Source organism: Chiloscyllium punctatum, chromosome 50, assembly GCF_047496795.1.
Source record: "Chiloscyllium punctatum isolate Juve2018m chromosome 50, sChiPun1.3, whole genome shotgun sequence".
In the NCBI taxonomy this organism is placed as follows: Eukaryota; Metazoa; Chordata; class Chondrichthyes; order Orectolobiformes; family Hemiscylliidae; genus Chiloscyllium; species Chiloscyllium punctatum.
The window spans coordinates 28,317,216-28,340,389 of record NC_092788.1 but is presented as its reverse complement, the minus strand read 5'-3'; the positions used below and the strand labels follow the sequence as shown (position 1 = coordinate 28,340,389).

At 49.3% G+C, this 23,174-nt stretch overlaps 1 protein-coding gene across 11 annotated transcripts in view; it reads right to left on the bottom strand.

The window, feature by feature from the left end:
• Positions 1–23,174, bottom strand: part of huwe1 (HECT, UBA and WWE domain containing E3 ubiquitin protein ligase 1) — a 205,966-nt gene that overhangs the window by 62,782 nt on the left and 120,010 nt on the right. For all 11 annotated transcript variants that reach the window (XM_072566522.1, XM_072566526.1, XM_072566525.1 and 8 more), the window contains 12 exons: positions 22,702–22,878; positions 20,482–20,668; positions 18,161–18,513; positions 17,225–17,420; positions 16,004–16,171; positions 14,700–14,845; positions 10,834–10,900; positions 9,242–9,456; positions 6,251–6,462; positions 5,974–6,156; positions 4,440–4,612; positions 2,986–3,125 (listed from right to left, as the gene is read on the bottom strand). In XM_072566522.1, coding sequence (XP_072422623.1) covers positions 2,986–3,125; positions 4,440–4,612; positions 5,974–6,156; positions 6,251–6,462; positions 9,242–9,456; positions 10,834–10,900; positions 14,700–14,845; positions 16,004–16,171; positions 17,225–17,420; positions 18,161–18,513; positions 20,482–20,668; positions 22,702–22,878 — 2,217 coding nt within the window. The remainder of the gene's footprint in view (positions 1–2,985; positions 3,126–4,439; positions 4,613–5,973; positions 6,157–6,250; positions 6,463–9,241; positions 9,457–10,833; positions 10,901–14,699; positions 14,846–16,003; positions 16,172–17,224; positions 17,421–18,160; positions 18,514–20,481; positions 20,669–22,701; positions 22,879–23,174) is intronic.

Below are 23,174 nucleotides of genomic sequence, written 5' to 3'. Positions count from 1 at the left end.
CATAATTCCAAACTAAACTCGTCCCACCTGCCTGCTCCTGGCCATATCCCTCCAAACCTTTCCGATCCGTGGACTTATCCAAATGACTTTTAAATGTTGTTAACTGTACCCACATCCACCACTTCCACTGGAAGTTCATTCCACATACAAACGACCCTGTGTAAAAACTTTCACCCCTCATGTTTTTGTTTTCAATCTCTGTCCTCTTATCTTAAAACGTGCCCCCAAGTCTTTGACATGCCCCATCCGAGGAAAGGTTAACCTTCCATCAAACCTGTCTATACGCATGCTTGCAGAAACTAAACGCTGTGTGAAAAGGCTTCTCTCCTCCTTTCATCATAGTTGCTTCTTTAGCGAATTATTTTCAATCTGCGCGCGCTCTCATTCTAAATCCTTTTACGGGCAGGGAACAGATCCTGATCTGGATCCATTTGGCCCAGGCTCCTTACGGTTTTGAGAAGTTCCGCCAAATCTGCGCCAAGACTTCTCCTCTCCAATCAACCCTCATGACTGAAGTTTTGACTTGACTGACCGATTGGGGCCCCTTGTCCAAGGAAAGATAGACCTGCATTGGAGGCGGTCCAGGGAAAGCTCACGCTATGGGCTGATCGCAGGCATGGAGGGTGTGTCTTATGAGGAGGAGGGGTGGAGTTGATTGGGCCTAGCTTTTGGAGTTTAGAAGAGATGAGCTGATTGAAACAAGGGGGTCTCTGACAGGGTTATTGTGGAGAGATCGAATGCCCCTTGTGGGAGTGTCCAGGACCGCAGGGTATAATCTCAGAATAAGGAGGAGTCTCATATTAAAGACAGAGATAAGGAGGAATTCTCTCTCAGGGGGTAGTGCATGTGTGGGATTCTTTACTGCAAAGGGCTGTCAAGCCATGATCAGCCACGACCTCACTGAATGAAGAGTCAGACTCAATGAGTTAAATGGCGTCTTTCAGCTCCCACACTTTACGGTCTCCTCAGGAGAGCTTTCAACCTCTTCTGTACTTTTCTCCAACGTACTTCTGATTTTTCTTGATGCTTGGAGCCCAGAACTGTACATAATGCTCCAGCTGAGACCTCACCAGTGTTCAGCATAATCTTCTTCCTCTTATACTCCATGCCTCTATGACCTGGTCTACAAAATTATGGGGGAACGATAGTCAGTCAGAGGCTTTTCTCCCCACTGTGGAAAGGGCAACAACGAGAGGGCTAGATGGGAGGGGGGAAAGCTTAGGGGAGAAGTGCAGGGAAAAGTTTGAACACAGAGGGTGGTGGGTGCCTGGAATGCACTGCCAGCGGAGGTGGTGGTAGCAGACATGTTAGCAATGTTTTAGGCACACCTTGATAGATACATGACCGGGAGTCAAACAGAGGGATAGAAACCACGCGTGGTCAATAAGTAATGAGTCTAAATAAAGAATAGGAATTGGTGCAGGTTTGGAGGGCCAAAGGGCCTGTTCCTATGCAGTGTTGAATTGTATTATATTAATAACCTGCTACCTTCAATAAATTATTCTTCAATGTCCTCAAATGATTCCACTTTTTCTTGACATAGTGACTTTCTCAGTCTCACCACTCTGGGTAATGATACTCCTGTACAATTATCCAATGGATACTTACACTGATTAGCTATACACTTAAACTTGCGCGCAAGTGGAAACATCCTCCCTTAACACATTCGATCAAACACCATCATAACCTTAAAGGACTGGATCACCGGTCTCTTTCCGGCCTGCTCAGAGTTTCCTGATGGTCACAGCCATGCTACCGTTTTGCTCTCCTTAACGGAGGGGCAGATTTGCATCGGAAGCAGAGAAGATCAATTGCCTTATGAGGAAAGGTTGATCAGGTCAGGTCTTTACTTATCGGAGTTGAGAGGAGGATGGTCTTTCTGGAAAGGGAGCTTGACAGGGTGGGTGCTGTCAGGGGTCTCCCTTTGAACGCGTACATAATGCTTCGAAACTTGCATCACCCATAAACAGTTGCTAAGGCGACATTTGACACGCTAGCCTTCACGACTCAGACCAATGAGTATAAGAGTTGGGACAGTATGCTGCACTTGTACAGGACATTGGTTCGGCCTCTTCTGGAATAGTGTGTACACCTCTGGTTCTCCTGTTATACAAGGTTATTATTAGATTGGAGAGGTTTCAGAAAAGATTTACCAGGATGTTGCTGGGAATGGAAGGTTTGAGCTATAGAGATAGGCTGGGACTTTTTACACTGGAGCATAGGAGGTGGAGTGGTGACCTTACAGGGTTTCTAAAATCATAAGGTGAACAGCAAAAGGTCTTTTCCATGGGAAGTTCAAAGCTAGAAGGTGTATTTTTAAGGTGAGAGGAGAAAGATTTAAAAAGGACAGAAGGACAAGCTTGTCACACAGAGGTTGGCTCATATGGAGGAATGAACTGCCAGGTGAAGTGGTAGATGCAGATAGGTCAAACACTTAAAAGACATTTGGATAGGTGCATGGTTTAGAGAGATATGGGACAAACGCAGGCAAGTGGGTCGAGTTTAAGGTTGGCCTGCATGGACGAGTTGGACCGAGGGGTCCTTTTCTGGACAGGAAGACTTTGACTCTCAGAGGGTAGTCAGTCTGAAATTCTCATTCCCTCAGAGAGCAGTGGGGGACCAGGACATCGAGTGTATACTCAACGCCGTGTTCAAGATATTCGAGATTTCAATTGACATTATGCGGACGGCGACAGACAAGAAAGTGGAGTTGAGATCACAACCAGATGGCACACGACTTTAATCCAACAGCACAGCTCCAGGAGCCATGGAGTTACCCCTGCTCCTATCTCACATGATCTTTGTGTATGCTTTCACACAGTCTCCAGTGGTTTTAGACCCTTTCTGTGAGATGGAGATCTAAACCGTGCACACGGTCTAATCAAGGCTCTGGACCAGTTCAATTTAACCTCCCTGTTTGTTGATGACGACATCAGCCGAGAAATAACCTTGTACACCGAAGGGAGGTTGGAAGGTGGTGGCTACCTGCATCTCCTGGGCATTTAGGACTTCTGTCTGCCCAGTGATCACCACCGTGTCTGCTTCAGTCTCTCCATCCATAATATCAGTATCTGCCACACCAGTGGGGGCCTGGTCTCCCTGCGTCTCTGTCTCTCCGGTCTCTCCTGCGCAATTCACAAAAAAGATTATTTTAAAATTTTTTTTAAATTAGCTCAGCGCCAGTGAGCGCTATATTACCCATCTCTAGTTGTTCCTGTGTGGCAAAGGTGACACGCCTATTAACACTGAGCGCACAGGACAGAATTAATTCTCTGCTCAGGACCTTCTGAGTTTGCAGCCATTGACGTTAAGAGAATCAGCTGCCTGGGCCCTGAAACTCAGGAGTTCCTTCAGAACCTCTCTATCTCTCTCGTTTGTCATCATTCTGATGGACCTCAGTTTACAGGATTGCAGAGATGTTATATGACTGCTCTGCTTGAACAATGTCTGCAGGTTCAGGAAAGCCCGCTACAGAACAAGCTGCTCAACCTGAGTCTCCTGTTTTGGAGGCACCGTTGAGTGAGTGAGTTCAGGAAGAGTGACTTAAGAATTTTGTAACCTCTGAGCAAGCAGCATCTGACAAAACCCTAGTGACCACTGTATTATGAATAAACACACCTTTCAAAAGACTTCAGGACATTCCAGGCTTTATTCTTTGCCTTCAAAAATTAGCCAAAAACAGTTTTTCATTTTGAAATGAATCTCTGCAGAGAGAAATCCCTACAATGCCTCCAGTGGATTAATTGAGGGCCAAGCATTTATATTATTGCACAAGTTGCATATATTAACCAATTCTACACCTTTATTTAATAGGTTTTCTTGTATAATAGGCTGATTATAATAAATTGGTTAATACATTGTTTCACTTCAGGTCGAATGTGGAGAAAGTGTACAATTGGGGCGGCACGGTGGCTCAGTGGTTAGCACTGCTGCCTCATAGTGCCAGGGACCCAGGTTCAATTCCCGCCTTGGGCAACTGTCTGTGTGGAGTTTGCACATTCTCCCCGTGTCTGCGTGGGGTTTCCTCCCACAGTCCAAAGATGTGCAGGTCAGGTGAATTGGCCATACTAAATTGCCCTCAGTGTTAGGTGCATTAGTCAGGGTTAAATGTAGGGGAATGGGTCTGGGTGGGTTACTCTTCGGAGGGTCGGTGTGGACTTGTCACCCAAAGGGCCTGTTTCCACCCTGGAGGGAATCTAATCTAATTAGTTCCATCAGCACTTGAGCGACAGCACCCCCTCCTCTGAATCTATTTGTAATCCCATTTAGATGCTCCTCAAAACTTCATAGACCCACACCTTTAGGAAACCTGTCTTAATGCTTCATGTGGCCCGATGCCCGATTTTGCTTGCTAGTGCTTCTGTGAAGCGTCTTGGGGGATATTACCAGGTTGAAGGGCCAACGAAAATGCAATTTGTTGTCGCGAGAGCAGCACTTACCAGAATCTGGCTGGTTGCCGTTAGCGTCACCGCTGGTGATGTGTGTATCCTGCTCGGATTTGTTCTTGCTTGAGGCGTTCTTGCTGCTGAACAGGCTGCTCGGCTGGTTGACAATACGAGAAAGCGTCTCCAAAGGCTTCAGCGCAGCGTTCACCGTGTTCGCCATGTTGGGACTTGGAACAAAGAAAAAGCCATTTTTGGAAATCTCACCACCTGCTGCGAAGATCACATAGGGATCTCCACGCCTTTTAAAGACAGCCCTAAAAAGTGTGTAGAGTATTAAAAACAAGGATGGCCTGTGCTGGTGCTGACACTCCCATGTATACCTGGCTCACAGCCCCTACCTTTATCCCAACAACTTCCTATCCTATTCTTTCTTCTCCATTTACCCAAACGCACCATTCACCTCAACCGGACAGCCAGCTCCACACTGACAGCTCTCTCCAGAGAAGGAGGTTTCTATTGTATTCCTGATAGGCAGACCCCAAAGTTACAGGTCACCTGTAAGTGAAAATAACTTTGTTTGGCCCATCCAATCTGTCCATGACTTTAAGAGCCATCACATTTGTCACACGCCAATTCTCAACAAGTAGAAAACAAATTTGTTCAGTCTGTGACTGGTGCAACCCTTCACCTCTTCAAGCAAGCCCACAGCAGAATCGGTTGAATAAGTAGACTGCTAAGGGAAGATGTACCCTTTAATAAACTGTTCCTTCCCCCAGCTAGGTTCCCACCTGAAAACATTGTCTGATGAAGTCAATTGTTTTAGAGGAATGAACTATCGAGTTGTTGCAGCAGCGTGTAGTGTCCCAAGATCGGGGACCTTTCCCTAGTGATGAAGGCTTCCCCCAAGTTGAGAACCCAACTCCTCCCAGACAAACAGGCCAGACCTCAAATTCACAAATCACGGGTAAGTGTTAATGACAGGACCAATGGCATCTACAATGGTCTCACAAAGTATTCAAGATCACAACAAAGCTGTTCCAGTATAGCAGGAGGTTAAGTCTGCATCTGTGCTATATCTGTTCTGGGAGTGTTTGATGGGGGGGGGTGGCGTAGAGGGAGCTTTACTCTGCATCTAACCCCGTGCTGTCCCTGTCCTGGGCGTGTTTGATGGGGAACAGTGTAGAGGGGGCTTTACACTGTACCTAAGCCCCGTGCTGTCCCTGTCCTGGGCGTGTTTGATGGGGAACAGTGTAGAGGTGGTTTTACACTGTATCTAAGCCCCGTGTTATCACTGTCCTGGGTGTGTTTGATGGGGACAGGGTAGAGCGAGCTTTACTCTGTACCTAAAACCCGTGCTGTCTCTGTCCTAGACGGACAATAGGTGCATCTTTTGCAGCAGTTCCCTCCTGAGCCTGGGATACAAAGCCTCCTGACTCATTAGCTCAAAAGCTGAGAACACACAGAAGGGTGTCAGCAGCCATTTGGTATCGGAGAGCACCAATCAGGGTCGTAAATCTTCAACAAAACACAAAGGCTCCCGATCAGAAGACAGGGTCACCCCGACACAGAAAAGGTAAAGCTCAGCTACCTGGACAAGTCGAGACTGTGAGGCACTCTGGCCAGATCATTCACGAGCCCCTTCTTTAGGAACAGTCGGATGATGTTGTTCATGCCGTTGTGCTGTGTTTTGACGGCATTGCTACTGTAGAAGCTGGAAGTGGACGGGCATGACTCCATGATGGTGCTGATGATGCACATCACGGCCTGCAGCCTGTGGGCAAAGACAATGAGTGGAACAAGATTAGAGTGTTGACCCACCAACCCGACAGTCTGCGCGCAGAGCTACTGAATCCACGAGCCATTACCTTGCGTGTTTCTCGGTGCTCTCCGCCATCGCCAGCGCTCGGCTAAGGGCTGCTTTGACCTCGTTGACCAAGGCAGCTTGTGCCTCAGTGCTCTGCGTCGCTGCTGCCAGACTAGCCAGGAAGAGCCGGGCCAGCGCTGGTGTGTCTTTGTCTCCCACGTTCTGGGTCTGGGGTAACAGGTGATCCAGGACAAAAGCCAGGACGCTGCAATCCTGCACCGAGAGGGGAAGCAGGGGAGAGAGGGAGAGAGATAATTAGCACCCAGAGGTGAAGACAGAATAAAGTTTGGGAGAAGATTTGTAGCTCGGGTGCTCGTTGTTGTGGTTCTGTTCGCCGAGCTGGGAATTTGTGTTGCGGACGTTTCGTCCCCTGTCTAGGTGACATCCTCAGTGCTTGGGAGCCTCCTGTGAAGCGCTTCTGTAATGTTTCCTCCAGCATTTGTAGTGGTTTGACAACCGGAAGCGGCAGATACTAATCACTATAAATGCCGGAGGAAACATCACAGAAACGCTTCACAGGAGGCTCCCAAGCACTGAGGTTGTCACCTAGACAGGGGACAAAACGTCTGCAACATAAATTCCCAGTTTGGTGAACAGAACCACAACGAAGACAGAATAAGCTGGCTCCCAGACATCTGCCAAAGTTACACATCACCCTGACTCAGATGTGCTGCACCAAAACAGACCCTTTGGTCCAACTCATCCACGCGGACCAGATATTCCACATTCATCTAGTCCCATTTGCTACCACTTTGCCCATATCCCGACCAGCAATGCAGATGGAGCTATACTCGACAGAAAGCAGCAGTTCAAGGTGACGGCTCCTCATCGCCTTCTCAAGGGGTGATTAGGGACTGGCAAATGCCAGCCTCAACAGTGATGGCCACATCCTAGCATAGTCATAGAGTCATACAGCACTGAAACAGGCCCTTTGGCCCAACAAGTCCATGCTGACCATATCCCAAACAAAACTAGTCCCACCTGTCTGTTTCTGGCCCATATCCCTCCAAACCTTTCCTGTTCATGCACTCATTCAAATGTCTTTTAAGTGTTGTAAGAGTACCCATGTCCACCACTTCCGCTGGAAGTACATTCCCCACACACACACACTTGACAAATTGCCCCTCATGTCTGTCTTTTTTAAATCTTTCTCCTCTGACCTTAAAAATATGCCCCCCAAGACTTCAGATTCGCCATCCTAGGGAAAAGACACCTGCCATTCAACTTATCTATACCCCTCATGATTTTATACACCTCTATAAACGTCACCCCTCAATCTCCTACGCGGCAGCGAAAAAAGTCCCAGCCTATCCAACTTCTCCTTATAACTCAATCCCTTCATTCCCGGCAACGTGATGGTAATTCTTTTCTGAACCCGCCCCAGCTTAATAATATCGTTCCTATAACAAGGTGACCAGAATTGGACACAGTATTCCAGAACAGGCCTCACCAATGTCTTGTACAACCTCAACATAACACCCCAACTCCTAAACTGGAAAGGTCTGAGCGATGAAGACAAGTGTGCTAAATGTCTTCTTCACCACCCACAGGAGGTGGGCCAATCAGCCCGTCAAGCAAATTCCTTATCACTCATGGAGATCAAGTCTCAATGGAAAGGTCAAACAACACAAACTGGGAATGACTGGAGGCTCCATCCTGACCATTGATCGTTCGGGAAAGACCAAAAGGCGGGGGCTGGGAGATGCTCCCCATACATCTGGAGGTGACGAGTATGAGCTCTCAATGAATCACCCAGGAGGCATACCATCACATTTTACAGACTGTACAAATTGCTTTCAATTCAACATGCAGTCAGAGCATACAGCTGCCTGCCTTGCATACACACATTAAGATGGATTAGGGACAGTGGGTCGCTCAGCCCCCCAAGATCATTCTGCCATTCACTAAGATCATGGCTAATCTCGTAGCCCCCCCCCCCGCCCACCCCCACTGATAACCCTTCACTCCTCCTTGCTCAGCAAGAATCTAGCAATCCCTGCTTGAAACTATTCAAACACCACTTTTGAGGTCTCAGTCCTGGGAGAAATCATTCCTCCTCATACCTGTTTTAAATGGGTGCCGTCTGGACCCATAAAAGAGGGGATTATCCTTTCCACACCCACCCACCATTCCTCAGGATCTGGTTGTGATTCCCTCAAGGCATCTTACTTGTCTAAACCTCAGCAGGTACAAGCCAAGCCTGTCACAGAATGTGGAACAGTACAGCACAGGAACAGGCCCTTCATGTTGTGCGGAATATGACATTAATTTAAACAAAACTCCCCTGCCTGCCCTTGGCCCATGTCACTCCATTCCTTGCATATGTACTTACCTAAAAGCCCCTGAAATGGCCCTCGAGTATTTGCCTCCACCATCACCCCTGGCAGTGCATTCCAGATTCCTACAACCCTCTATGTAAGAACACTTGCCCCTCACATCTCTTTTGAGCTTCCCCCCTCTCACCTTAAATGCATACCCCCTAATATTAGACATTTCAACTCTGGGAAAAAGATTCTGACCGTCAATGCTATCTATGGACCTTATAACTGCGGAGTCTTCTAACAAATCTGTCCGTTGTGTCCACTGCTCCACAGAAGTCAACCCGAGTTTTTCTTGCCTTGCCTTCTAGCTCCTTCCCTCTAATCCAGGTGGCATCCTGGTAAACCTTTTCTGCACGCTCCCCGTAGCCTCTACATTCTTCCTGTAACGTGGGCAACCAGAACTGAACGCAATACTCTTTAACAGCAGCCTAAAACAAGTCTTATAAAGCTGCAACTTGGCATCCTGACTCTTGTACTCAATTTCCCCAACCAATAAAGGCACGCGTGCCAATCCGCCTCCTTTGCCATCTCGATCAGCTCGCCTGGCCATACGACAGTCCGCCTATTGCAGGTATGAGGCTGGTAAACCTGCTGTGAAGTGCTTCAGGCATATTCACAGCTTTTATGGTACTAGGTTGATGGGGGGGGGGGTGGGGCACGGTTCTTCTCACCTCTTTAATGAGCTCAGACTGGCCAGCTGTGTAGTTGTAGCCAGCTATCAAGGTGGCAATGCCAATGTATGAGCGCACCAGCTCGGCCAGCAGCCTCAGGATAGTGGACGTCGGCATGAGGGGTTTGCTGGTTTTTGCTTTCTGCTTCCCGTCCTCTGAGGCTTTGTCCCCGTCCTTGTCCTTTTTACCATCCCTGTTCTCCTCTGGGCTGGAACCTGAACACAAGAGACAGGGGGTAGACAGATTAATGCAGGTGCCACGGGACAAACCTCCCCACAGAAGGAAGGCCAACAGCTTGCGCCCGTGCACAGCTTTGGCAGTGTTTTCTGCCTACGCCGACGTGCAACCAGGACGAGGAAGAGGAGGACTTGGGAGTCAAACGGGGGATTATCGGACAGCAGCAAGCATAGGACATAGAAAACAAGAGGATTTCAGGTAGAAGAGAGAAACACGTTACTCCAAGGCACACGATGGTAACAATCCCAGACACTGCCCGAATACAGAATTTAGTTGAAAAGGTTAAGCTGCAGAGGTGCGCGTATTTGTGCGTGTGCGCGCAAGCTTGCTTCGAGTTGGTGGAGGTGAAAACCGGGACTGCGAAAAGAGCATTTGGTAGAGAAAAGGGAGGTTCGGGCAGTAGCTTGGGGAGTTTGCAGGCACGAAGAGGTTTGTTTTCCATTCCTGGCAAAAGCACAAAGGGAGGGAGGATCGTTTCACATGATAGCCGAGGCACCTTGGAGAAGTGAAGTCGTCAGGCAGTATTGTGCGTTCATCGGTGTATGTGTACAAAGTCGAAGAATGTGGTGCTGGAAAAGCACAGCCAGACAGGTAGCATCCGAGGAGCAAGAGAATCTATATACAGGGCTTATGCCCGAAATGAAGTGCACTGGTCAGACCACTAGCTGGCTCAATCTAAACAGTTAGTACATTTGAGTTCACAATGAACTATAACACTGCCTTTTTCAGCTGTCAAAACTTTCTTGCCCTCATCAGAACAGAGCCAAGAACGGCAAATTTCGAAGGTTTCTAATGGTCATTGCTGGGAATAAAAACGCATGAGCTGTCTTAGCTTTCCTCTCAGTTGTCAGAACAGAATGACAAGAACACCAAAGGGAACAACAATTTATATGAATGTGGCGAGAGGAGTAGAGAATGCACAAAACAGTACACGTTCCTGTTATTTGCAGTCAACACATGTCTGGTGTATGAATATATGGAACACGTCCAAGCAATGCGCCAATTTTGCATTAAACAAAACCTGTGTGTGTGGGGGGTGGGGGTGAAAAGAGGCAGATATTTCCCTGGAGTATGGCAGCATCTCAATCAGCACCCTCTCTCATGCCCAAGAAATTGCTGCTCCCTCCCTCAGAGGTTTGGATTGTTTAGTTTCGAGGGAGGTGAATGAAGACAAATGTTCAGGTCCTGATAGGGAGGGGTTGAACTGGAACCGGAAATCTGGGAGACATATCGTGGAAAGGCTTGGTCTGCAACAGCAGCCTCAACAACACCACCCCAGAAGCCACTACCTTTGCATTGTAGTCCCTGCTGTAATACAGGGTACACAGCAGCCAATTAGATAGCAGGAGGCTTACCCTCTCCTTGAGACGTCCCGGCCTGATTAGAATCAGTTCCTGCACCGTCAGCGACAAAGACCTGGGTCTGCAAGATCAAACATCAGAGTTAATACAGACTACATCACTCAGGAAGCAAAACCATTTACATTTGGCATTATAGACACCTGGCCCTGTGAACCTTTGCACTGGAAAACCAACCCCACACAAAGATTGCATTTGGAACCAAGTTTTCAATTCAATGTGCATCAATATATTTCAAGATACTCCTTTGGTTAAATCTTACAGCTAATGATAGACTTGTCCCCGCCAGTATTGTTCCCGTTATGAAATTTGAAGTGTGTATTGTCCCTTTAAGACAGAGTGAAAGCTGGCAAGCCTCTCATATGACTGATTGCAGGCACAGTTTACCGGATAATTTGAAGATGTAACATTTGAGATGTAGTTCAGGTATTGAGTTGTTACACAACAATTCGAATTTAGACAGTTTAAATTATTCCCCAAGATACCAAAACCCAATCTAATTTGAATTTTACTATTGTGACGACATCAACCCAATGAGAAGATCCAACTTTTTGAAGACCCGTGAAGCAGAATACCAAAGATGACAGGAAGACACAAAGGGAAGATCAACAGCTGGGAGAAAGTGAGGACAGCAGATGCTGGGGATCAGAGGCGAGAGTGTAATGCTGGAAAAGCACAGCAGGTCAGGCAGCAAGCGAGGAGCAGGAGAATCGACGTTTTGGGCAGAAGCTCTTCATCATCAAGATCAACAGCTGGCTGGTCTTGAAACGTGATTTATTTATTAACTTAATCTGGGGGGTTTTATCGGATCAGTATATTGTTGGACAGTGGGAGGTAGATGAATCGATCAGACAAAGGAGGCTTAGTGTAGACAGTTTTTGTTTAATGCTCTCTTTTTTGGAGTTAAAGAATAAATCATCAAGTTTTCTTTAAATAGTGGGATCTGAGTAGTTCTTTGTCACTTCTACTTCAACAGATGAGGAGGTGAGGTAAACTTTGCTGTGTGTCTGGTTTAAATAAGCAGAGAGGTTTATGCAGTGTCATGACAGTACCCCAGTATTATACAGGGACAGACCTGTCCCCCACCAGTACTGTACGCCACTGTTATACAGGGACAGACCTGTCCCCCACCAGTACTGTACCCCAGTGTTAAACAGGCACAGACCTGCCCCCACCAGTACTGTACCCCAGTGTTATACAGTGACAGACCTGTCCCCACCAGTACTGTACCCCAGTGTTATACAGGGACAGACCTGTCCCCCACCAGTACTGTACCCCAGGGTTATACAGTGACAGACCTGTCCCCCACCAGTACTGTACCCCAGTGTTAAACAGGCACAGACCTGCCCCCACCAGTACTGTACCCCAGTGTTATACAGTGACAGACCTGTCCCCACCAGTACTGTACCCCAGTGTTATACAGGGACAGACCTGTCCCCCACCAGTACTGTACCCCAGTGTTATACAGTGACAGACCTGTCCCCCACCAGTACTGTACCCCAGTGTTATACAGTGACAGACCTGTCCCCACCAGTACTGTACCACAGTCTAATACAGTGACAGACCTGTCCCCACCAGCACTGTACCCCAGTGTTATTCAGTGACAGACCCGTCCCCCACCGGTACTGTACCCCAGTGTTATACAGGGACAGACCTGTCCCCACCAGTACTGTACCCCAGTATTATACAGGGACAGACCTGTCCCCACCAGTACTGTACCCCAGTGTTATACAGTGACAGACCTGTCCCCACCAGTACCGTACCCCAGTTTTATACAGGGACAGACCTGCCCCCACCAGCACTGTACCCCAGTGTTATTCAGTGACAGACCCGTCCCCCACCAGTACTGTACCCCAGTGTTATACAGGGACAGACCTGTCCCCACCGGTACTGTACCCCACTGTAAAACAGTGACAGACCAGTCCCCACCAGCACTGTACCCCAGTGTTATTCAGTGACAGACCCGTCCCCCACCAGTACTATACCCCAGTGTTATACAGCGACAGACCTATCCCCCACCAGTACTGTACCCCAGTGTTATACAGTGACAGACCTGTCCCCCACCAGTACTGTACCCCAGTGTTATAGGAGGGATAGACCTGTCGCCACCAGTACTGCACCCCAGTGTTGTACAGTGACAGACCTGTCCCCCACCAGTACTGTACCCCAGTGTTACACAGAGACAGACCTGTCCCCCCCACAAGTCCTCTACCCGTGTTATACAGTGACAGACCTGTCCCCACCAGTACGGTAGCCCAGTGTTATAGGAGGGATAGACCTGTCCCCACCAGTACTGTACCCCAGTATTTTCCAGGGACAGACCTGTCCTCCACCAGTACTGTACCCCAGTGTTATACAGTGACAGACCTGTCCCCACCAGTACTGTACCCCAGTGTTATACAGTGACAGACCTGTCCCCACCAGTACTGTACCCCAGTGTTATGGAGGGATAGACCTGTCCCCAACCAGTACTGCATCCGTGTTATACAATGACAGACCTGTCCCCCACCAGTACTGTACCCGAGTGTTATAGAGGGATAGACCTGTCCCCACCAGTACTGTACCCCAGTGTTAAACAGTGACAGACCTGTCCCCCATCAGTACTGTACCCCAGTGTTATACACTGACAGACCTGTCCCCCACCAGTACTGCACCTCAGTGTTATACAGTGACAGACCTGTCCCCCACCAGTACTGTACCCCAGTGTTATACACTGACAGACCTGTCCCCCACCAGTACTGTACCCCAGTGTTATACACTGACAGACCTGTCCCCCAACAGTACTGTACCCCAGTGTTATACAGGGACAGACCTGTCCCCCACCAGTACTGTGCCCCAGTGTTATACAGGGACAGACCTGTCCCCACCAGTACTGTACCCCAGTGTTATACAGGGACAGACCTGTCCCCACCAGTACTGTACCCCAGTGTTATACAGGGACAGACCTGTCCCCACCAGTACTGTACCCCAGTGTTATACAGGGACAGACCTGTCCCCCACCAGTACTGTACCCCAGTGTTATACAGTGACAGACCTGTCCCCCACCAGTACTGTACCCCAGTGTTATACAGTGACAGACCTGTCCCCCACCAGTACTGTACCCCAGTCTTATACAGCGACAGACCTGTCCCCACCAGTACTGTAGCCCAGTGTTATACAGTGACAGTCCTGTCCCCCACCAGTACTGCACCCCAGTGTTATGGAGGGATAGACCTGTCCCCGACCAGTACTGCACCCCAGTGTTATACAGTGACAGACCTGTCCCCACCAGTACTGCACCCCAGTGTTATACAGTGACAGACCTGTCCCCACCTGTACTGTACCCCAGTGTTATGGAGGGATAGACCTGTCCCCGACCAGTACTGCACCCCAGTGTTATACAGTGACAGACCTGTCCCCACCAGTACTGCACCCCAGTGTTATACAGTGACAGACCTGTCCCCACCAGTACTGTACCCCAGTGTTATGCAGGGACAGACCGGTCCCCACCAGTACTGTACCCCTGTGTTATACAGTGACAAACCTGTCCCCACCAGTACTGTACCCCAGTGTTATACAGTGACAGACCTGTCCCCACCTGTACTGTACCCCAGTGTTATGGAGGGATAGACCTGTCCCCGACCAGTACTGCACCCCAGTGTTATACAGTGACAGACCTGTCCCCGACCAGTACTGTACCCCAGTGTTATAGAGTGACAGACCTGTCCCCACCAGTACAGTACCCCAGTGTTATACAGGGACAGACCTGTCCCCACCAGTACTGCACCCCAATATTATACAGGGACAAACCTGGACCCTCCCTGGTACACCCTGCCCCTTAGGCCCCTCCACAGACAGATGATCTTGAACCTTCAGATACTCACGTTGATGGTGAAGCTCTGCTGTGAATCAAAATCGCTGCCCTGCCGGGTCAGTGAGCGGTATTGCTGGTACATGTCATCTCCTACATCCTGCAGCAACTGGCTCAGCTCCTGGTTCACACTCACCAGCTTCACCTCAACCTTCTCAGCTGCAGCCACAGGACAAAAGGAGAGATTAAAACCAGGTCAACAATTCCAAACCAGTCACAGTTTCAAACTTCACCTTCCTTGACCACTTCAATACCACACTGAAGCTGCTGCATCACATCTCAACCTAAGAGGTGACCAAAGTAGGGCTGGCTTAGCTGGTAGCTCCCAAACCTGCAACCTTCCACATCCATGAGAGGGGCAGCTACTTACTGAATATTTCACCCTCTCTGCCTCTAAAGGCATTCCGTTATCATCGCTGCCAAAATCCTATAGGAACACAAGAACAGGAGTAGACCGCGCTGCCACTTGAGCCTATCCCATCATTCAGTCAGATCATGGCTGATCTGGGACCTAACACCATATACGTGTCTTTGACCCATATCCTTTTTTTTAAGATTAGATTACTTCGGCCCAACAAGTCCACACCGCCCCGCCGAAACGTAACCCACCCATACCCCTACATCTACATCTACCCCTTACCTAACACTACGGGCAATTTAGCATGGCTAATTCACCTGACCTGCACATCTTTGGACTGTGGGAGGAAACCCACGCAGACACGGGGAGAACGTGCAAACTCCACACAGTCAGTCGCCTGAGGCGGGAATTGAACCCGGGTCTCTGGCGCTGTGAGGCAGCAGTGCTAACCACTGTGCCACCGTGCCGCACACTAATCCTTTAATATTTATGCTTAACAGCATTATAAATCAGACCGAGGGGGGAGATATTTAACCGATCGAGCATCTACTGCTGTTTCTAGAGCACAGAGATCCGAACATTTTCTTGTAGAAGTGCTTCTGAACAGGTCTCCTTAACGGTCTGGCCCCAAGTGACAACAGGCTCATACAGGACGATTAGACTGTACCAAGTGGCAACTGAGGCTACACCAAGACCACTGCATCCACAGCTGAGAATGGGCCACAGCATCACAAATATGACAGCTAACGCATCCTTCAAACCCATTTTTCTGCTCAGTGCTGTGAAACCTCTCGACTTCTCTTCAGATTTATTAAAAGGTGCGGGTCCCATTCGCTCCCTCCAGTTTTAGGAGCCTTCACTGGGTCAGCTCCTGACGTGCTACCGGGAACCTCTTGCGCGATTGCATGCACTGTGGGAAAAGAGAGACTTCCTCTGAGCCACGGCAGAACGGGACATACCCTCATCAGGAGCGTGGTAAGCTGACAGTGCATTCAACATGTCGTAGATGACATCCTTGATGGTGTCAGGGATAGTTGGGAGGGGGGATGGCTTCACCGGCGTCGTTTTGACCAGCTGCACAGCATTGGGGCCCTTGATGCGCAAGTTCTCAAACTCATCGTCAGAGGCTGCAGGGACAAAGAACAGAAACACTTTTTACTTCAAAAACGAAGGCGAACAAAAACTGGTGGTCTAACAGTATAACGAGGACGGCAACTGCCCAGCAGATTATCGCTAGACTATTAATCCAGAAACTCAACTCAAGTTCTGGGGATCTGGGTTCCAATCTCAGCAGCGGAATCTGAATTCAATAAAAATTTTAAAAACCGGAATTAGGAATCTAGTGATAAGCATCAGGAAAAGTCTTCTAGCTCATGATGTCCTTCAAGCAAGGAACTTTATTGCCCCTACCTGGTCTGGCCTACATGTGACTCCAGACCCACAGCAACGTGATTGACTCACAACTGCCCTGTAAAATGGCCTAGCAAGTCACAAGGTTGTATCAATCGATCGCAGCGTGTCAAGACGACAGCGAGGGCAAGGCAATAAATGGTGGCCAGCCAGCAACATTCACATTCCCGAGAACGATTTTAAAAAATTTTTAAAAAAATACAGAGTAACCTCGATTATCCGACCGAGCTGGGCCGACAGTAATTAGTGCGGATAAGTGATCATTCGTATAACTGATTCAATGCCTCTGCCCTGGGACTGTGTGTTTTCTGAAGTTTCCTTTTGTCTCACCCTGCCTGCCTTGCTTCTTCTGTCTCAGGACTTTTTGTCCCCCCTGAGCAGACTCTCCCTTGTGCGTAAGCATTGCTGAAGCTTCTCCCCGCCGCTGCTTCACTTCAATGGGATCGACAGAGTGAGCACTTGCTATGTCCGCTCCCCGTTCAGGAGACTAGGCAGCAGCACATCACCGCACACACCGCCACCGCCCCACCCTCCCCTCACCACCCCACAGGTCAATTAGGTGAGAACAATAAATGCTGGCATGGACAACGATGGCTGCACCCTGTTCTGAACGGGAGCCACAGTGGACATTCAGCCCCTCTCTCAACTCTCTCCCACCCACCCACCACACAGGTACTGCCAGACCTACTGCGATTCTCCAGCACTTGTCTTGTTTCAGATTACCAGTGCCCACAGTACTTTGCTTTTACAGAATTAAAAATAAAACCCACCGGTCCCGTTGCCGCGCGGTGCAGGCAAGGCTATCCTGATACAGTTCTTTGCCACCTCAGTGAATATATCGGGGTTCCTGCAAGCAGCTGGTCCCAGGACTCTCAGGATGTAGTTGATCTCTCTGGAGCCCAGGCTCCCGGACACCACGCCAGAGGTTGTGCTACCTGCCCCGCTGGTAGCAGCCGAACGTACCACCTGAGAAACGCAGGCAAGAGCCATGGTCAGAGAAAATCACATGCTTCCAGCCCCAAGTTACCTGAAGCCTTTGGGGGGGGGGGGGGGGGGAGAAGAGATGGCAACCACCCAGATTCCAGACAGCAATACCAAGCTAGAAAGCAAGCCGTTATTACACTGAAAAGCAGCGGTCAGAGCCATCCATCCCTTCCCCTGCTGCTCGCCAGGATCGGAAGACATATAAAAGCATCATGTCCTGACACATTCCTGTTCACAGCTAACTCCTTCCAGTTACCATGGCAGTAGAAGACCCAGCAATCACAGAAGTGAATGCTGAGAGCTCACCGCCCCCCCCCCCCCCCCATGTCACTTGCTGAGATTGACAGACGCGAACTCAGGAGAATCGGGAACAGTTACAACCAGGTAGAGTTCCTTTTTAAATTCATGAGGTGTGGGTGGTGTTTGCTGGACCAGCATTTACAGGGAGTCCCTGGTTTATGAACACAATCTTGTACAGGGGTTCCATGGGACATGGGTGGTACTAGCTGGACCAACATTATGGGGGGTGGGGGGGGAACTCCCTGATTCATGAACACAGTCTTGTACAGTGATTGCAGGTTCACTCGCCCATAAGGATGTAGGTGGACCACAGGTTTTTATAGTGGTTGACTCTAGTTTCTACTTGCTATCCCAATCTCAGGGGGTCAAGCAGGGTGTGCACTGGAGGGGCACTCCTGCTAGAACAGGCCCATGCCATGTACCTTTTCCATGGTGTGCTTGAGCGTACAGGGATCCTCAATCACGTGCCGGAAAAGCAGTGTCACCAGGGGCGTGAAGCCATTGAAGCCGGAGCCCTGTGTCAGGTTCAGGATCATGCGGGTGCTGCCGAGCTCTGCGAACATCAGGGCACACTTGTGCTCACGGGTCAGGCGCAGGCACAGCCTCAGGGTGGCGTGCAGCGTGTCGGGGTCCACCGGCACACTGATCATGCTGACACACGACCGGATGAGGACCGTCATCTGCTCTTCAGTGAGCCCCTGGATCACTATGTCAGTTGCTTTAACTTCTTCCCTCGGTTCCTTCTCTGGCGTGGTCTCGGGGGCAGGCTCCACATCTTGGGCAGCAAAAAGAAATGCACAAAAATTAATCAGGGTCCAGGCTCTGGCATCTCAGATCAGACAATCAACCGCTTATTCAACAGCTCCTCACCAAGAAATATCAAATTAAAAGAATAGGGCACTTATTTAGCAGCTTTCACACTCTTATTAGTTTACAACAATGAAGCAGTCTGAAGCGTAAAAAGGTTGAATGAAGGTTAAGTTGTCATAGTCTTACCATAAAGCTGATCTCAGAGAGAGAAAGAGATATAGAGACTAACGCTAAAAGATTGAATTGTACCCTCTCTGGGCGTTAATTTTATTACATTAAAGGGTTAACTGCACTGTCTTTGGGTGGCGACGACAACCATGAAACAATGCAGATGACCATCCACTGTAATTTATACTTCATTGAGACAGTCATTTGCTAATACTCCCCTGCTATTGTCAAGTTAAATTATAATTCAATCGCTTCGATTCAGAAATGCTTTCTGGCCAGAGGTATGGCTTTGGGGAATCAGAGCCAGGAAACCATCTGCAAAACAATTCCCCAGGATTAGGGCATTAGCATTATCTCTGAAGACTCTCTCATCCTGCCATCGTACCTGGGGTAACATGTGACAGGGAGTGACAGGGAGTTATCTCAAGTGGCATGTGACTGTGGGGGAGTGGCCAGAGCATCTGTAAGCATTGCAACTGACCTGTACAAAGGGGATGTGCTTTCTTTGTTCAGGGCCTCACTTTGACCAGACTCCGCATGCCTGAGAAGAGGGTCAAAGGGGGTCACCCAGCTTGTACTGTGCTGTGTTTAATAAACTCAGGTGGCTTGTTCACAGAAGTTGGTGCGCTACAGTTGCATCGAGTCTGCACGAAACTCAGGAAAAAGAACCTAACAAGACGACTAGTGGTGGTTCAACCAATGGGTCACGTGCCTCCTGTAAAGTTGGTGTGTGAGGCTGTATGTGTCTGCGTCTCTGTCAGTTTGAGCACTATGTGCTCGTGTGTGTCTGTCTCTCTCTGACACACACACAGACACACACACAGACACACACACAGACACACACACAGACACACACACAGACACACACACAGACAGTTTCTGTACAGGCCACGTGTGTATTTCCCTCTGCCTCTCTCTGGTGAGGCAGACTCCTTCATGATAACTTTAACTGGTGTGGGAATTGAACCCACTGCACCACAAACCAGCTGGCCAGCCGACGAAGCTAAGTGACCCTTGGTCTGGAACGTAGACACTGCTGTAATGTCGGAAAGGCAGCAGGCAACTTGGATCACTGCACACTCAAATGCTGCCACTTCTCAATCAACTCAACTCCAGACGCTCCAACCCACATGACCTTTCCTGACAAGACTTCATCCTAGGAATCGGTTGACTGAAGCTTCTCCGAACTGCCTGTGACTGCAATGCTCACCACCATTTTCACAAGGCGGAATTAGGGATGGACAGTAAATAGTGGCCTTGCTGGTGAGGCCCACGTCCCATAAACATACACAAAAAAAAGCCAGACCAATATCCCCTTGATACTGACAGGGTGCCATTCTAAACCAGAGTATCTGTCTTGATCCAATAGACCTCTCAAATGAAAGCTAAGTAGTGCTGTGGAGCCCGATTTAAACCACCCCGAAATACAGACAGTGTGCAGTCTGGATTTAGGTTTGCTCACTGAGCTGGAATTTTTGTTTTCTGACGTTTCGTTAACGAGCAAACCTACATCCAGAACCTCAACCTGAGCTACAAATCTTCTCAAAACTCGTCAAGTGTGCAGTCTTTCCAGACCCCAGGTCAGATTATGAAATGGGAAGAGGATTGGCCAGCGTTTCAATGCTCTGAGCTAACAGTCCTACAATCCACTGGCACCCCCCCCCCCCCAATTAATTACATTCCTAATGACTATCGCGGATAGCTCTGAAGAGAACGAAAACCTGTGCCACGAGGAGAGCAGGAGGAGTTTGATTCAGGCCCATACCATTGGCCTTCTCTTCCTTGGGTTTGGTCTCTGACTCGGGCTCAGGCTCCTTCCCTTCCTCCAGGGTCTTCTCCAGGTCTTGCACGAACTGGGAGCTGCTGTTGCTGCCCTTGCAGCTGGGTTCCTTTCGGGGCAGGCGTTGGAGGGTCAACATAACCGGCCGCCGGTTCCCCGTCTCCTCGTTCACCTGAAAGCAAAAAAGAGAAAAGGGTCTGGGTATGTGGCCAACATGACCGATGGGCGCAGATCTACAGCGGTCGGCAACATGGGATTTGAACGCTGCTGGCTCGGCCAGTATTTACTGCTCATCCCTAATTGCCCAGAGGGCTGTTAAGGGGTCTGAGGTTTACATAGAGCTTGGTGCAAATCAATCCACCAATGGCAGGTGGTCAAAGGAAGTTGCATCCATTAAATGGTGGTGTCGGCAGACTGATGCACACAGAATGTCCAACAGGTTATTGACCCTCCCACTGGTTCACAGAACTGTCAGTGCTCCACGTGCGCCTCTTCCCGTCAAAGTGCACCTCTCCCACCAGACACCATATTCTTCCATTGCCTTCGCCCTCGTGTTCACACCCTGCGACCCCCTTGCCTGCCCAAATGCACCAACGTGATTCACCTCAACCATCCCGAGGGAGCGAGTCCTACATTCCCACTCCACTGGACATACTTGGGAATGAATTAGCACCAGATTGTGACCAAACACTACATTCCTAAACGATCTGTTTTTTTTAAAATATAAATCATTCATGGGACGCGGCCTGCTTTGGCAAGGCCAGCATTTATTGTTCATCCCATGTGCCCAGACGGCAGTTAAGAGGCGAAAATGTGTTGCTGGAAAAGCGCAGCAGGTCAGGCAGCATCCAAGGAGCAGGAGAATCGACGTTTCGGGCATGAGCCCTTCTTCAGGCAGTTAAGAGGCACCCACAATACTGAGGGCCTGGATTCACACGTCGGCCAGACCAGGTAGGGACAGCGGTTTCCTTACCTAAAGGACATGAGTGAACCAGATGGACCTTTTCCCAGACAATCAACTCATGGTCATCATTAGACTCTCAATGCTAGATTTTTCTTGTATACAACGTCCACTGCCTGGCGTGGCGTGATTTGAACCCAGCTCCCCATATCAATAGCCGAGTCTCTGGACTCAGTCTGGCAATCATACCACTTGGCTGTCGCGTTAACTGTTTTCCAGCTTACTGCCGGTACCCGAGTGAGGGGCCAAATGGCCTGCTTCTTAGTAGGGAGTAGTGAGAATGTCAAAATCTTTGCCACTCTGAGTGGTCTAAGTGACTAGCACTGATGAGCAAAGAACCACCTCCTAAGACTCCCCCCCAATTCCCCGACACTCTTCCAGTCACAAAAACGACCATCACCTCCACCTCCTGCCCGTACACCAATTTTGGGCCCAATTTGCAAAATTACCGTGGCTCCAGCCATCGGCTCTCAGCTTCTCAACCAGCCTGCTTCTGTGAGCCCTTGTCAAAAAGCTTCCTGAAGTCCACACAGACCGTGCCCCAACTGATGTCGTGCCGAACATGATGCCAAATTAAACTAACCCCTTCTGCCTGCCCATGGCCCATTCCTTTGAATATGCACATGAATACGCAAAAGTCCCTTAAATGTCCCTATCATATCTGCTTCCACCACCACCCGTGGAAGCACGTTCCAGACTCCGACCACTCTAGAGTAAAAACTTGCCCCGTCACATCTCCTTTGAAACTTCCCCCATCACCTTAAATGCATGTCCTCTAGTATGAGACATTTCAACTGTGAGAAAAAGATTCTGATCATCGACGCTATCTATGCATCTCAATTTCGTAGAGTTCCTTCAGCCCCTGTTGAGAAAACAACCTGAGTTTTTCTAGCCTCTCCTTATAACTCACCCCCCTCTAATCAAATTAGCATCCTGGAAATCCTCTTCTGCAGCCTCCACATCAGTCCTGTAACGTGGTGACCAGAACTGAATGCAGTACTCAGAAGTGCAGCTGAACGCAACCAAAATCTTATAAAGCTGCAACGTGACATCCTGACTCTTATAGTCAATTCCCCGACCAATAAAGGCAGACGTACCACACGGGTCCTTACTCTGATCCGACTGCCACGACCCCCTTCCGCTGCCACCCTGCCTAAACCTGCCACTTCCCTGGGTATCAGGCTCAGTGCAGCACTGTGGCTAGCGTTAACAGCAGGAGGTGTGGACGCAGCGTGCCTCCTTACCTGCACCATGGTGTTGAACTGCACAGTGTATCTCCTCCGGCCTGCCGTGAATCGCACGCTTGTCTCTCCCGCCCGCCAGGCCGCGTCAATGGTGCTGTTGTTGCTCGCGCTGTAACTGCACCAACGCCCGGACCGATCATCAAACCACCTCCAGTTATTGCCAGTCGGTTGCAGATACTTACAGGAGAAACATAACAGGTGGTAAACACGAGACTGGGGCGATTCTTTCTGCCCCCACCAATCATGAAAGACTACCTAACCCGCACAACCCTGGACCTTGTTTCCATCTAATAGGGTCCCACAAGCAACAAAGGACATGAGCCACCAAGTGATGTTATGGGGGCAGTTGTGACGACACTCCTTGGGACTGAGGTGACACCAGAGAGATAATAATTGAATCTCTACAGTGTGGAAGTAGGCCTTCCGGCCTATCGAGTTTACACTGACCTGCCAAAGAACACCCTATCTAGACT